The 14,426-nt window shown below is 34.6% G+C and overlaps 1 protein-coding gene across 5 annotated transcripts in view; it reads left to right on the forward strand.

The window, feature by feature from the left end:
• LOC140445516 (ATP-binding cassette sub-family C member 4-like) overlaps window positions 1–14,426 on the forward strand; it is a 105,896-nt gene that overhangs the window by 32,643 nt on the left and 58,827 nt on the right. For all 5 annotated transcript variants that reach the window (XM_072537594.1, XM_072537592.1, XM_072537591.1 and 2 more), the window contains 3 exons: window positions 5,854–6,076; window positions 7,043–7,338; window positions 13,970–14,321. In XM_072537594.1, the coding sequence (XP_072393695.1) occupies window positions 5,854–6,076; window positions 7,043–7,338; window positions 13,970–14,321 (871 nt within the window). The remainder of the gene's footprint in view (window positions 1–5,853; window positions 6,077–7,042; window positions 7,339–13,969; window positions 14,322–14,426) is intronic.

Consider the following 14,426-nt stretch of genomic DNA (forward strand, 5'->3'; position numbering starts at 1 on the left):
CCATTACATAAAATAATACTCTCGACACCTTAAAAATTCCAGTTTATTATAAATTAACTCTCTCTTTCTTCCGATACCCATTGCAATAATGACTTGTGGCATTGTTCTTGAATGAGCTGGCTAATAGGTTTATAATTGTAGCAATTACCATTGATATTTTATGTTGTTTTAGTCGATTTTAGTCAGTCATTGTTGGAATTTGTTCCGAACAGTTTTACTTACTATTTTTTGTTGTGAATAACTAATTGTTCTATTTAATAAAAAAAAATGCCAGGAAAAACGATAACAGGAGAAATGCGACAATGTGTGGTTCATTTATTGGAGTATTTTAAAAAAGAAAAAGAAAACAACGTACCTTTGCTTTCGTTATCATCGGTACATGAACGAGTAGCGGACGCTTTGAAAATCAGTCTTCGCACAGTGACAAGAATAAAGAGTGAATACAAGACAGGGGCAGCTCTTACTACACCAGGAGAGTCACGTAAAGTACAAAAAAAAAGATAAATGATGTCAGCGATACTATAAAAGGAGAGATTAGAAATGTACTGTATGGTATGAAAGCAAAAGGAGAGAGCAGGTTACAATTAAAGTTCTAAATACACAATTAAGAAACAAGCATCTCTATGACGGTTCTGATACAAGTTTGTGGCGTCTTATGAAAAATTGTGGGTTTTCATACAAACTAGAAAATAGTAGACGAGTGCTATGTGAGAAACCATGTATTGTCTCCAAACGACTATATTTTTTGAGGCATTATATGAGAAATTTTTTAAGTCCAAGCCCACTTCAGTTCGTTTTTTATATGAAACATGGATATTCCTAAAAGGGGCATATAAACGTACTTGGCAGGATGACTGTGTGAAAAGCATCAGAAAAGGACACGAAAATACAGGTAAACGCTTTGTTGTTTTACATGCCGGAAGTAGGCAAGGATTTGTTAAAGATGCTGGATTACTGTTTTCTACGAAATCGAGGAGTGCAGACTATCATGATTCTATGGATAAAGAGTCTTTTAAAAAGTGGGTCTCCGAAAAGCTGATACCAATGTTGGAGGAACCATCTCTAATTATTATGGATAATGCCTCATACCATAGCTATTTAATAGAAAAGTTACCGAATGCCAGTTGGAAAAAATCGGACTTACAAGAATGGTTACGAGCGAAAAAAATAATTTTTGACGACGATTCGGGCAAGACAGAGCTATTGAGTCTTTGTCGCCAGAATAAACCACAAAATACCAGGTACGTTATAGACGAGCTATTCCAAGAACATGGGCATCAGGTTTTGAGATTGCCTCCATATCACTGTCAATATAACCCGATTGAGTTGGTCTGGGGCATTTCTAAACAATACTATGATCGTCATATTGGAGAACATGGACTTGGAGATGAAACAGTGAAAAAGTTTGGGGCGATGCATTAGCTGAGGCAACACCTGCAGTGTGGGCCAGTTGTGTTAACCATACTGAAAAATTAATTCAGGACGACTGGGCAAAAATGGTCACATATGATGAAAATGAAAGTAGGATTATCATCAATTTGGCGGAAGATTCCAATGATGAAGACAGTTCCAGTGAAGACGCTGACTGATTAGCTAATTAATCAAGGTCAGTACGTTGTAACAGTTCAGAATTCGCTACAGTGCTTAAAACTTAAAAAATCTGCATCATTTTTTAATTAAAGTGGGTTAAATAATTAACACTTTTTTGGGTATATTTCAAAATCCTTTTAAAATGTACTTTTCGGTATATCCTGTCCTATTGTACTGCAAGCTAGAAAAATACTTCTTCGCAATTTATACGTATATTTCGTTATTAGAAATTTAATGAAAAATAATTTATAATTTTCTTTTATAACTATTATTTCGTTTGACATGCTACATTTTGCTCCGCCACTGGAGGAGGTAAACGAATCGAGCTTAGACAAGGAAAGACAGATGAAACAACTTATTGCAAGTGTTTTTACACGCCCACGCCAAGAACGATGAAAACGATATTACCATAAGAAAGAATGTTACATCATTACAAGAGTAAAGCTAAGAGTATAAAAATATCATCACAAGTAACAAAAATTCTGGAAATACCAACCTACCTAAGAGAGAAAATATAAAAAAACTGGGCAAAGCATTAAAAAAATGTGTGTTGAAAAAAGTGGTAGTAGCAGTTTTTTAATGGGTTGGAGTCAATAAAAGAGCTATTGGTAAACTATTCTTTATGTCAAGCTTTCAATTGTGTTTACAATCTTGATCATAAGCTTCTAAAAAGAAATACAAAAAATCTTACAAAGTGAAACTAGAAAAATCAATTTTAACGCACCAAATAAAATTAGTTTTGTTAGTAAATCTAAACTGCTAATAATTGAATTTATAAATAAGTTAGAATAGCGACCAATTACAAATAAGCCTCAATGTCATGAATGCCAACTTATAATTTTCATTTTTGACATTTATATAGCCAAAAAATAAAATTTTGTTTAAAAAATTCTTTTTTATTTACTAATAAAAAAGAAGATTTATTCATCATTAATAGATGTCTAAACAATATAACAAGTATATGGAATATTAAATTATAATGTGATATTTTAATGAATAAACTATAATGATATTTGTTTAAATTAATATCACTTCTGCTAATACAAACCATTTCTAAAAAAGTCCTTTTGAATTTATTACTTTCATTACATAAAATTTTAATGTTATCATAATCCATAATATGGTCTTTCTTGATTACATGCTCTGCTAAAGCACAAGATGGTTTTTTAATTCTATAGTAAATTTTGTTTTAACAAAAAGACAAAGTAATCGACAAAGACCATATTATGGATTTTGATAACATTAAAATTTTATGTAATGAAAGTAATAAATTCAAAAGGACTTTTTTAAAAATGGTTTGTATTAGCAGAAGTGATAATAATTTAAACAAAAGATCAGAAATTCAAAATCTAAGCAAAATTTATAATTATATTATTTCTCTATAGTTTATTCACTAAAATATCACATTTTAATTTAATATTCCATCCACTTGTTACATTGTTTAGACATCTATCAATGATGAATAAATCTTCGTTTTTATTACTAAATAAAAAAGAATTTTTTAAACAAAATTTTATTTTTTGGCAAATAATTATTGTCAAAAATGAAAATTGTAAGTTGGCATTCATGACATTGAGGCTTATTTACTGTATCTTATTTGTATTTTATTTGGTGAGTTAAAATTTATTTTTCTAGTTTTACTTTGTAAGATTTTTTGTATTTTTTTTAGAAGCTCTTGATAAAGATTGTAAACACAATTTAAAGGTTGACATAAAAAATAGTTTACCAATAGCCCTTTTATTGACTCCAACCCCTAAATATATATATATATATATATATATATATATATATATATATATATATATATATATATATATATATATATACCCACAATATATAACACACAAAACTGAAGTAAAGGTTTAGGCACAAACAACAGAATACATAGAAATAACAGATGTAATCAGACTGAGAGATATAAGAAGAAGATGAAGATTTTGATGAGCTCAGGTAGTAAATATCAGTCGGAGATAGAATTCGTTTTACTCAAGACATTTGTTTTGATCTAACCAGATAAAATATGAAAATCATTTTATTATTTTAAATTTATTTAAGTCTACATGTACTTATTCGGATTTCGGAATAATTCATAATAAATTGGGGAAATTAATCAGAAGTCACATTCTTTTGTTACCGCAAAATAAATGCCTACGGAAAGACGTGGCCGATTCAACACATCAGACGTAAAGAAAACTCGGTGGCTACATTCAACGCATGTAGTCGCTAAGGCAGAACGGAGAATTTTTTATTTCGTTGAATTCACCTGCGAAGATGCCTTATTTGTACAAAGACAAATCACAAAAAAGGCCATCGAGTACAATAAACCAGCATATCTATGTTTTATTGACCTGACAAAGGCTTTCGATCGCATCCAAGACGTATTACACCTACTGTAAAAGAAACATACCAATCGATATTGTACAAACCATGGAAAATATCTAGTTACATAATCGAATACAGGCAAAGATAAATGGTAAACTAACACAGTCTATACCAGTATAAAGCGGAGTCAGACAGGGTGACTCGTTAAACCCACTTCTTTTTAATATAATAGTGGATGAAATAATACAAGCAGTACCTAAAGGTCATGGTTACAGAATGGGGAACAAAGAAATCCAAATATTATGTTATGCAGACGACGCCGCATTAATCGTCGAGACAGAAGACGAGTTCCAAAGATTAACACATATCTTCAATACCAAGACATACAATATGATAATATCAGCAGAAAAAACCAAATGTATGACAACATCGAAATATCCACTACGATGTAAAATCAAAATTGATGGCAAAATAATAAAGCAGGAAGCAAGGTTTAGATATCTGGGAATAGATATAACGAGTTACGAAGATGTTGAAGAAGAAGTATGGCAATAAAGCTTAAAAGCAAGTAAAGCAGCGGAATCTCGTAATGACACAATCTGGAAGAAGAAACACCTTAGACAAGACACAAAAACAATAATCTATAAAGCAGCAATTGGACCTATATTAACGTACACGACGGAGACAAGACCTGACACATCTAAAACGAGACGACTACTAGAAACAACTGAGATGAAAATGGTCCGACGAATATCAGGGAAAAGTCTGTTGGATAGGGAGAGAAGCGAAAACTTAAGAAGAGCATGAAATATAGAAAACACGAATCATGGGTGACAAAACGGAAACAGTAGTGGAACAAACACATTAGTAGAATGGCAAAGGATAGGATAGTACGAATAGCACTATATAAGTCACCAAATGGACGAAAAATTATTGGCAAAACAAGAAAAAGATGGTGCGATATTTTAAACAATTTAGGAGGCTAATATTGAGGAAGAAACAGGCTTTAAAGCCTATATACAAGAATAAAGAAGAAGAAGAAGAAGTTGAACTCTCCAAATCGACGGAATGGAACACGTTCAGCTTACCTCTTTCTTTAGGTAGGTACTTATTCTCCACTTCAACATACCGAGAATGACCACTAATGGATTTTTGCTAGGTTTTTCCTACAGCCAGTGATGGTATGAAACCTGTTGAATACATAGGCGTGCCCTAGACGATAAGAGTATATTATCTTCACAAGATAACCTATACTGACGGCGATATCCTGCGAAATACAAAAGATTTTTTAAATATAGATGAGATGAATATATAGTGAGATAGATTAGAGTTAATTGCTAGCAGTATGATTGTTAATATCCAACTTGACTCCCCTCCGAGACATGAGATCTTGTTGTTGTTGTAAAGAAAGCTCATTATTGATGTGGTGGTTAATTCTGTAAGATGAGCATAATTGAGTGTAAGTTAAACACGGGTTAAATCCAGGTAAAGCAAACTTAAGTAGCATTTTTCCAGCATGCGGGGCTATGCAATAAGTGACCCTCCTGCGAATTATAACTTTTTGTGGGACAAAAATTGATCAATAACAAACAAAAAAAAACTGCAATGAAACTTAGTCAGGTCTTAAAAATTCCAGCAAGCGAGAATGTGTGACATAGCTCTGTTGAAATAAGGCACATATCTAACAGAGTCTCGGCAGCCAGCGATAAAGCCTATCCAAATTCGATCTAATTAATTAATTGAATTAATTGCATGTAATAAGGGACAGATAGGTCAGGTGGTAGAGTGTCTGACTTAAACGCAGAAGATATCGAATCTCATCGCCGGCGAGAATATCTAAATATTTTTATATATCTACCGGACCTAAAACACAGAAAGACTATTATTTGCATATATACTTATTTTATCGATTTAATTAATAAAAAAATAATTTATTTTTAGTCATTAAAATTAAGCAAAACAGCCTTGGGAGAAACAGCTTCTGGGAAACTGGTCAACCTTTTATCCAATGATGTCAGTAGATTCGATATAGTTAGTTTGTTCATTCACCAATTATGGATGGCACCGCTATTGTCACTTATTATAATGGGTATACTGTACCAGAAAACCGGATATGCAGGAGTAGTGGGAGTTGTAGCAGTATTTGTGATAGTTCCTGTTCAAAGTAGGTTTGATTTAAAATTACTTATAGTTAAAAGTTATTAAAAACTTTATTTCAATAATATCCACAAGGAAACTGAATTCCTGTAGCTGGCTGAATACCATGTATCACAAAAAATTTATTTAAAAATTTCTTTACAAAAGGTATATATTAAAACACCCTATCGGGCTATGTTTTGAGCCAATAAATACATAGGTATTTTAAAGTTGTTAAATTAAAGTTGACTTACTTTTCTTGATTTTATATACTAGAATGTTTAAGTTACAACAGTATAGATAACATGGCAACGTAAGATTCCACTGAAGGTTGCTAGTCCTGAGACAAAGTGTCTACGAGGACTTAATATTAATATCAACTGTTCTTAATATCAACTCGAGTTCTACTCGAGTCAACTTGTAGCTCTTTATATTTCGTTATATTTGAATGTATGTATATTTATGAATATTTGTATTTTGGTTTAATTTGTTTTTAAATAGAGTTTTATATAGACTATTCGCTTAATATTTTGCCATGGTAATATACATATCCAATGCGAAAGGGAGAAACCAGTGAGTTCTAGATTGAACATATGTAATATCCCCCTTTTCTGATGGCTTTATATGTTATATAAAGGTCATAAATGGTAAATGTTGAACAAAAGTGGGTGGGGAATGCAACCCTGTCTTATACCTGAGCTTATTTAGTTTTGTTCTAAATGCACACCCTTGGCGACCTTAAGTTCGGCTTTTTTTATTTAAGTATGGTTGTTGTGTTATTCTCATGTCTTTTTAATCTAGCTGATTTTTGTGTAACGTTTATACCAATGACCAATGACTAATGCGTTACATTGTCAAATGCATGGCATTGTCAAAGACATGCCTGATTAGATGGTGTTCTTCGCAGCGAGTTAATAGATACGATCTACAATGGTTATGTTTTAATAATTTTGGTACTACATATATATTTGTCAACATTCTAATATTGTTTCAGCTTACACCGGAAAATTATCTGCTAAATACAGAAAACAGACTGCTTTTAAAACAGACGAAAGAGTCCGATTAATGGACGAAATAATATCAGGAATTCAAGTAATCAAAATGTACGCTTGGGAAATACCTTTTAGGAAAATAATCCGAGTTGCCAGACGAAACGAAATAAAAATCATTACGAAATCTGCATATGTACGAGCTACGTTTATGGCACTGAACCTTTTTACAACTAGATTAGCTCTATTCTGTACTTTACTTACTGTTATTTTGTCGAGTGAAGAAATCACAGCTTCGAAGGTAAGTTTGTGTATATTTTAATCAATCAAATTTAAAATATTTATTTTCTGTTCTTGTTGTGGGATATTCTGGCTGTTGCATATTTTTCCTTCGATTTGTGATCCATATAGTTTCTATTTATAATTTATTTTCTCAGTTACTTATTACTTTTGTTTGCTCAATATAAATTCTTCTAAAATATGTCTTGTATTAAACTACAACATTTTAGATCCTAGTCAATAGGTTTCTTGTACTATTGAAATATCTAATGTAGCGAGATTAAATAAAACGAGCGGTTCGAATTTACATAAATATATTTATTTTAAGTTTACAGTTCGGTACTATCTTATCAACTAAACTCACTCATAACATCGTTACATATATGTACCAAAAAGAATTATTCTAGAATCTTCTGGGGTAGTCCCACCTCTAATTCGCCTCGTCGAAAGCGCATCGAAAACGGGCGCCATTCAAATGCTAATTCTTGAGTTTTCTAGATTTATCCTTCTAAGAATTATGACGTATTGGAGATGGGCTATTTCGTTACACTGCTCCCCTCTTAGATCTGAGCGTTCCGATTAGCAACTCCAGATATAGGCCCAGGATGGCGAAATCTAAAGAGCTCTTCAGCTCTGCATGAACCCCTCAAGAAAAAATACCAGTCTACAGACTTTGAAGGACACGATCTCTTCGGGTTAATACAACACACAGTAATTCGTACGCCGGTTTCTCGGAAAATCATTTAAAGCATGCTTCTGACAATCTTCCAATCCATATTTTCTAGTGCATGGCCTATCTTGGGTAAGGCCAAATTCTTGATGTCATAATTGCACACGATTTTCTTCAAATAAGTTAGAGCACGCCATATATCCTCGTAGCTTGCCTTGTCTGTATACGACTTCCTGGTCACCATATACAGCTAAGATCGAGGACCATCTTCTAATCTCAGTACTCGTCCAACTTTAGGCCGCTGGTTTTTTAACTCGTCCAAACGACCGAACTTCCTATAGAATACAGAAGAGATTCTTTAGTCATCTCAAGATCTTGGGCAACACAGTGGGCTAGAGGAACACTAAAAAGATCCTGCTGAACTTCTGTCGTCACGCCGAATCCAGCACTCTTTCTCCCTGCGTGATTTGACATAAATTCATTAAAGCTTGGTCGCCGGTTATCTTTGATCTCATGTTGAAGGGTTCGTGCTTCTTCTGTTTCATTGGAGCCAGCATATGGTGCAAGACGATTTAAGTGAACTACTTTTGGTTTACCTTCCGGCAACTTCTTAATTCGGTATATTACGTCATTTATACTCTTTTTAATTTCATACGGACCTTCTCATTGTCTTTGCTATTTGGGAGGCAAGCGTCGACGAGGTTGTGGATTATAAAGCCAAACAAGATCACCTACTTCATAGCTTTCACTTTTGCATCGAAAATCATATTGATCTTTCATTTTGTCACTGGCTAACTGGATGTGTTGTCGGGCAAGTTCATAAATGTTATTTATTCTTAACTTCAGGCGGTCGACATAATCTTCGCAGGGCAAACGAACTTCACGACCTAAATCAGGCAGGTTGGAGTCTGGCCTGTAGTTTCATTCACGGCCGAGCGGTAGGCCATTAGGAATAAATGAATGTGCTGGTCCCAATCTTTTTGATGTTCTGATACAACTTTGGACAGGTGTTTATCCATCGTTCGGTTCATCCTCTCGACCATTTCATCTGATTGAGGATGCAGGGGTGTCGTTCTGGTCTTATTGACACCAATCAATTTACAAACGTTTTGGAAAAGGGTTGACTAGAAGTTTCGCCCTTGGTCGGAGTGGATCTCCAAAGGAACACCAAATCGGCTGAAGAATTCTTTAACAAGTACCTCTGCAACGGTAGCAGCTTCTTGATTTGGTATCGCGTAGGCCTTAGTCCATTTCGTAAAATAATCCATAGCTACCAGGATATTTATTTATTTCCATCATTCCTCTCTGGAAGTGGACCTGCAATGTCGATTGCTACTCTTTCCATAGGACTACCAACATTGTAATGTTTCATGGGTGCCCTCTTTTTACCAACTGGACCATTACTGATTGCACACAGTTCACATTTCCGGCACCATCTTCTTACATCATCTTTACGGTTCACCCAATAGAACCGTTCTTAAACCTTTTGCAAAGTATTCGTAATACCAAAGTGTCCACCTGATGCACCGTTATGCAACTGACGCAATACTTCTGACACTTTACTTTTAGGTATAATCAACTGAAGCTTAGTTTCTGTACCATCATCGTTCTCAAAGGTTCTATATCGAAGATCATCTTTAAGCACTAGGCAATTCCATTGGCTCCAGTAACACTTGACTTCTGGACTATATGCACTAATGTCTTGCCAAGAAGGTCTTTCACTTCGACGCATTCAATCCAATACTCTTTTTATACATGGAGCGTCTTGTAGCTGTTGAGGTTGCCATTGACCATTAATGACGGTGGTTGGTCTCACGGGGCAAAGTCGTTCTTCTAATCTAAGACAGTGAAAACAATTTGCACTGCATCGCCGTTTTGACCGAGTTTCTGCATTTGAATGACTTTTTCCAGCCCAGTGTTAGATCTGTTGTAGCTTTCTACCTGTTGTATTATTTTCTTGCAATTTATGACGAATGTGACCTACGTGGCCACCATTCCAACGTCTGGTTTCGCATCTCTTTGGCATCATGTTACGAACTACTTTCCGTACGATTTCTTCCAGATGTTTATCGTTTCGTTTATTGCTCTCTTCAGAGGTTCTTACCCGATAGCTCCGTGAAGCTTGACTAGCTGTTTCGTGCTCCAAGGCAATGGCGAGCGCTTCATCTAAAACTTTCGGTCTTGCTAGTCGTACAACTTTCTATAGTTCACTGTCTCTCAGCCCATTGACGAAGGTATCTACAGCAATTTCTTCCAATATGTTGTCTGGTACCTCCGGATAAGCCAACCGTACTATACGAGCAACATCTGCTTCAAACTCTTGCAAATTTTCACTTGCTCGTTGAGCATTCTACTTTTTAGTTGCGCCTTGTAGACTTGTTATAGATGGGCATTTTTCTTGACCCCTAGGAATTGATCTTAAGATATCCGCAGCATCACCTCGTGAAGCAGCAGTCAAGAAAAGAGCCTTTTCTTGTTCTGTCCAATGATTGGCTGTCGCAATTGCTTTAAATTATCTAAGGTATATGGACCAAGAGGACTTTCCATCAAATGGTGGCAATTTGAATCTCATATGATGTGTCGTTTCGTCTCTTGGTGATTCTTCTTTTACTACCGGATCTAAGTCTAGTGTATTAACTGGTAGTAGCACTTTTGTATTAGTTATCATGGTCTCTAATTGTTTGATCTTCTCTTCTAGGTCTTCTATGTTGTCGTTTACATTTTTCTGTATCTTATCGAATGTTCTTGAGACTTCTTTAAATTTCTCATTGTTTTGATTACATACTTCTTTAATTATTTGAGAAGTCTCCTCAAATCTTCTAGCAACATTTTCGAATATTTCATCGAATCTTTTGGAAACGTTCTCTAATTTATTATCATGTTTTTTTTTAAGATTCTTCAATCATTTGCGAGACGTTATTTATTTTCGTTAAAACTGCTTCTTCTGCTGACTGGAACTGGAATGTCTCTGGGTCTTTTTCATTCTTGTTGATGATGATGTTAAATGTTCTTTCGTAAAAAGATCAATACCGAACTACGCGGATGTTCCCGACGAACAATACTTTTCAAAAGTTCAAAAGTTTTTTTTATTTAGCAATCACTGCTGAATTTATTTCTAAATCTCAGACGGGACACGAACTGTAGCGAGATTAAATAAAACGAGCGGTTCGAATTTATATAAATATATTTATATAAATTCGAACCGCTCGTTTTATTTAATCTCGCTACACTAATATATTTGTTGTGTGGTGGTTATGTAATGCCTTATTGAAACTCTTGTATTTTGTAGTTCTTGTATATTGTATTTTATAAATTAAGAACAATGCATGATTTACTGACTAACCTCAAAATTGCTTTATTCATTGACAGACGTCAACAGTACATATCAAAGTCAAAGCACCAGTGGTCAAAGTATGAACAATAAGAGCCCTAACAACTATATGTTGGAACAGTTATTTTGGAAAGGAATTCATCTTTCATTGATTTTCTATGATTGATTGATTAAATTTCAAAATTAACTATTGATCTCTGTAATGTATTGCTCACTAGAAAATCTGTTCATAGTACTATATCTTCACCTCCACTATTGAACTAGCTGTCTTCTTCTTATAGTGCCGTCCACCTATAGTGCGTTGGCGAATTATCTTAAGGACAGACGTCTGTCTTTTGCGGCATGCAAAAGATCGCCAGTGTTATTTATGCCTGTTCAGTTCTTTAGGCTCCGTAGCCACGACATTTGTTTGCGACCTACTCCCCTCTTGCCTTCGATCTTTTCCTGGATGATAAGTTGAGGAATTGCGTATTTTTTTCCTCTCAGAATATGACCGAGGTATCCAATTTTTCGTACCTTGATTAAATTGAGTATTTCTCTCTTAGTATTTGCCTTTCTTAAGACATCCTCGTTTCTCACCCTATCTGTCCATGGTACGCGGAACATTCTTCGCAACGTGCAGATTTCGAAGGCCTCCAACTTATTAATGGAAGGTACTCTTACTCTTACTAACTTATCAATGTTTCCATGCCGTATAACAATATGGACCATACATAGCATTTAACCATCCTGTAGCGGAGATTGAAGGAAAGATTGCGGTTAAATAGTAGCGGTTTAAATTTGATAAAAGCTTGTCTTGCTTGTTCGGTACGGCATTTTATTTCTTGTTGAGGATCTTATTGGTAATTTTTCATCATTCCCAAGTATTTAAATGTTTTCAATTGATCGATTTGAGCATTATCTACTTGCAGTTGTATTCTTAAAAGTGCGTTTTTTCTTATTGGCATGCAATTAGTTTTTCCAGCACTTATCTTCAAGCCATATATATTATTCCTACGGTGTTTATTTTGTTTAACATCAACCGCATATCATGTTCGTTGTCTGTTATTATCGCGGTGTCGCCGGCGTAACAAATGTTATTTATCGGGAACCCGTTTACCTGTTTTCCACACTCAGAGCCTTCCACTGCCTCCGCAAAAATGTTCTTCGCATAGAGATTGAAGAGCATAGGAGACAAAATACACCCCTGTCGTACCCCTTTTAAAATTTTAAATTCTTCTGTGTTGGTTGATTTGTTCAGTCTCACTCGTGCTTTATTATTCCAATAGAGATTCTGGATAACTCTTATGTCTTTCTCATAAGATGTGTCTCTCACGTGCGTCATGTTTTACGGTGTCAAACGCTTTTTCATAATCGATGGATGTTATGACTATATCCTTTCGTTGATCCATGAAGTTTTATACCAGCGTATTCAAGCAGAAAGCTGCTTCACGTGTACCCAGTCCGCTCTTGAAACCAAATTGTGTCTCACCGCTTAGATATTCCAGCTTTCTGAACATTCTTGTGTGAAGGATGCGAAGAAACATAACACCTTAAGCAAATTGCTCATTAAACTTATTAGTCTTTGGTCTTTGCATTTTGTCGCTCTTTGTGATTTAGGGATCATTATAAAGGTTGAATAAAGCCAATCCGCTGGAATGTGGCCGGTGTTATATATGGCATTGAAAATTGTTACCAGCATGTCAATGTTATCATCTTCCAGCATTTTTATGGCTTCCGTAGTAATTCCATCCGGCCCAGCGGCCTTGCCTAGTTTTGCTACTATAATAGCATACTCAGCCTCGGCGCGAATAATGGTAGGGCCGGATAAATTTTTCGTAGGTAGGTTAGTAGTTGTCAAATTAGGTCTATTATCCGCAAAGAGGGAAGGAGCATAGTTTGCCCAGATTTTAGTTAGTTCTTTCTGGGTATGAACGTAGTTTCCTTAATCATTCTTCACGCGAGTCTCATAGTGTTTCTTGTATATACTCGAAATTTCTTTGATCTTTTTATCTAGTCCAAAGCTGTCTCACTTTTCTTGTAGTAATTCCAATTCTTCACAACGTTCTTTCATACAGCTTTCCTTTGCGTTTTAAATTCTTATCCTTATCGTACGTTGGATTTCCTTGTATTCCTATTGATTCTGATGTATTTTGTACTGTCTGCGTTGCTCCATTAGATCAAGTATCTCATCCGTCATCCACTCGTTTTTGTGATTTCTTTTTATTTTACTTGCGACTACTTCGTCAGCCTCGACTATAGCTATTTTTATTTTTTCACAGGTTTCCTCTATGCAATTTCCTTGTATGTTTCTCAAGTTCTCGTTAATATGCTTACTGTATGTAGATCTAAGCTCTTCATGTCGTCATTATTTCTCTAGTGTTTATGTATTTTTTATTAGATAGTTTTTTAACCATATAATAAATGCTGTATAACCTGTATAAGCCTATAATTTTTACATTATTGCCTTTCTGATTTGTTTCTTGCATTAACATACATAAATGATATTGTTTCATCGCTTTCACTACTTGTTTCGTTTTAAGGCACACATTTCAATAGTACAGTACTTAAACCATCATCGACACAAACTACAAAGTCATTGATAAATTTACAAGTATATTCTGATAGTTCTTTTAAACATTTAAACTAAATAATTTGCGATTACTCTTTAAGGTTTTCGTTGTAATGTCCTACTTCAATGTTCTCTCAATGGCTATGTCCACTATGTTTAGCAGAGGAGTATCCGAAATGGCAGAAGTTATGGTAGCTATTCGCAGAATTAGAGATTTCCTCATAAACGAAGAATACGATCCTAACAGAACAAATTTCGCTATAAATGGCAATGTAAATAGTGTAGATGATCTAAAAGAAATTGTTAGTTTACAAAATTTGACTGTAAAATGGAATGTAAGCTTCAGTGACAATGCTCTTGAAAATATAAATTTGAATATTTCTGACGGGCAGTTGATAGGAATTATTGGACCTGTTGGTAGTGGAAAGAGTTCTTTATTGCAAACATTACTGGGTATGTATCACTTAATTTTTAAATGATTAGATGAAAACAACACTTTTCAGAAATTTCTTTAAGAATACTTCATTCTTAGAACCCTTGTAGAATAGGTTTTCAGCA

The sequence above is a fragment of the Diabrotica undecimpunctata genome, chromosome 7 (genome assembly GCF_040954645.1).
Source record: "Diabrotica undecimpunctata isolate CICGRU chromosome 7, icDiaUnde3, whole genome shotgun sequence".
Classification (NCBI taxonomy): domain Eukaryota; kingdom Metazoa; phylum Arthropoda; class Insecta; order Coleoptera; family Chrysomelidae; genus Diabrotica; species Diabrotica undecimpunctata.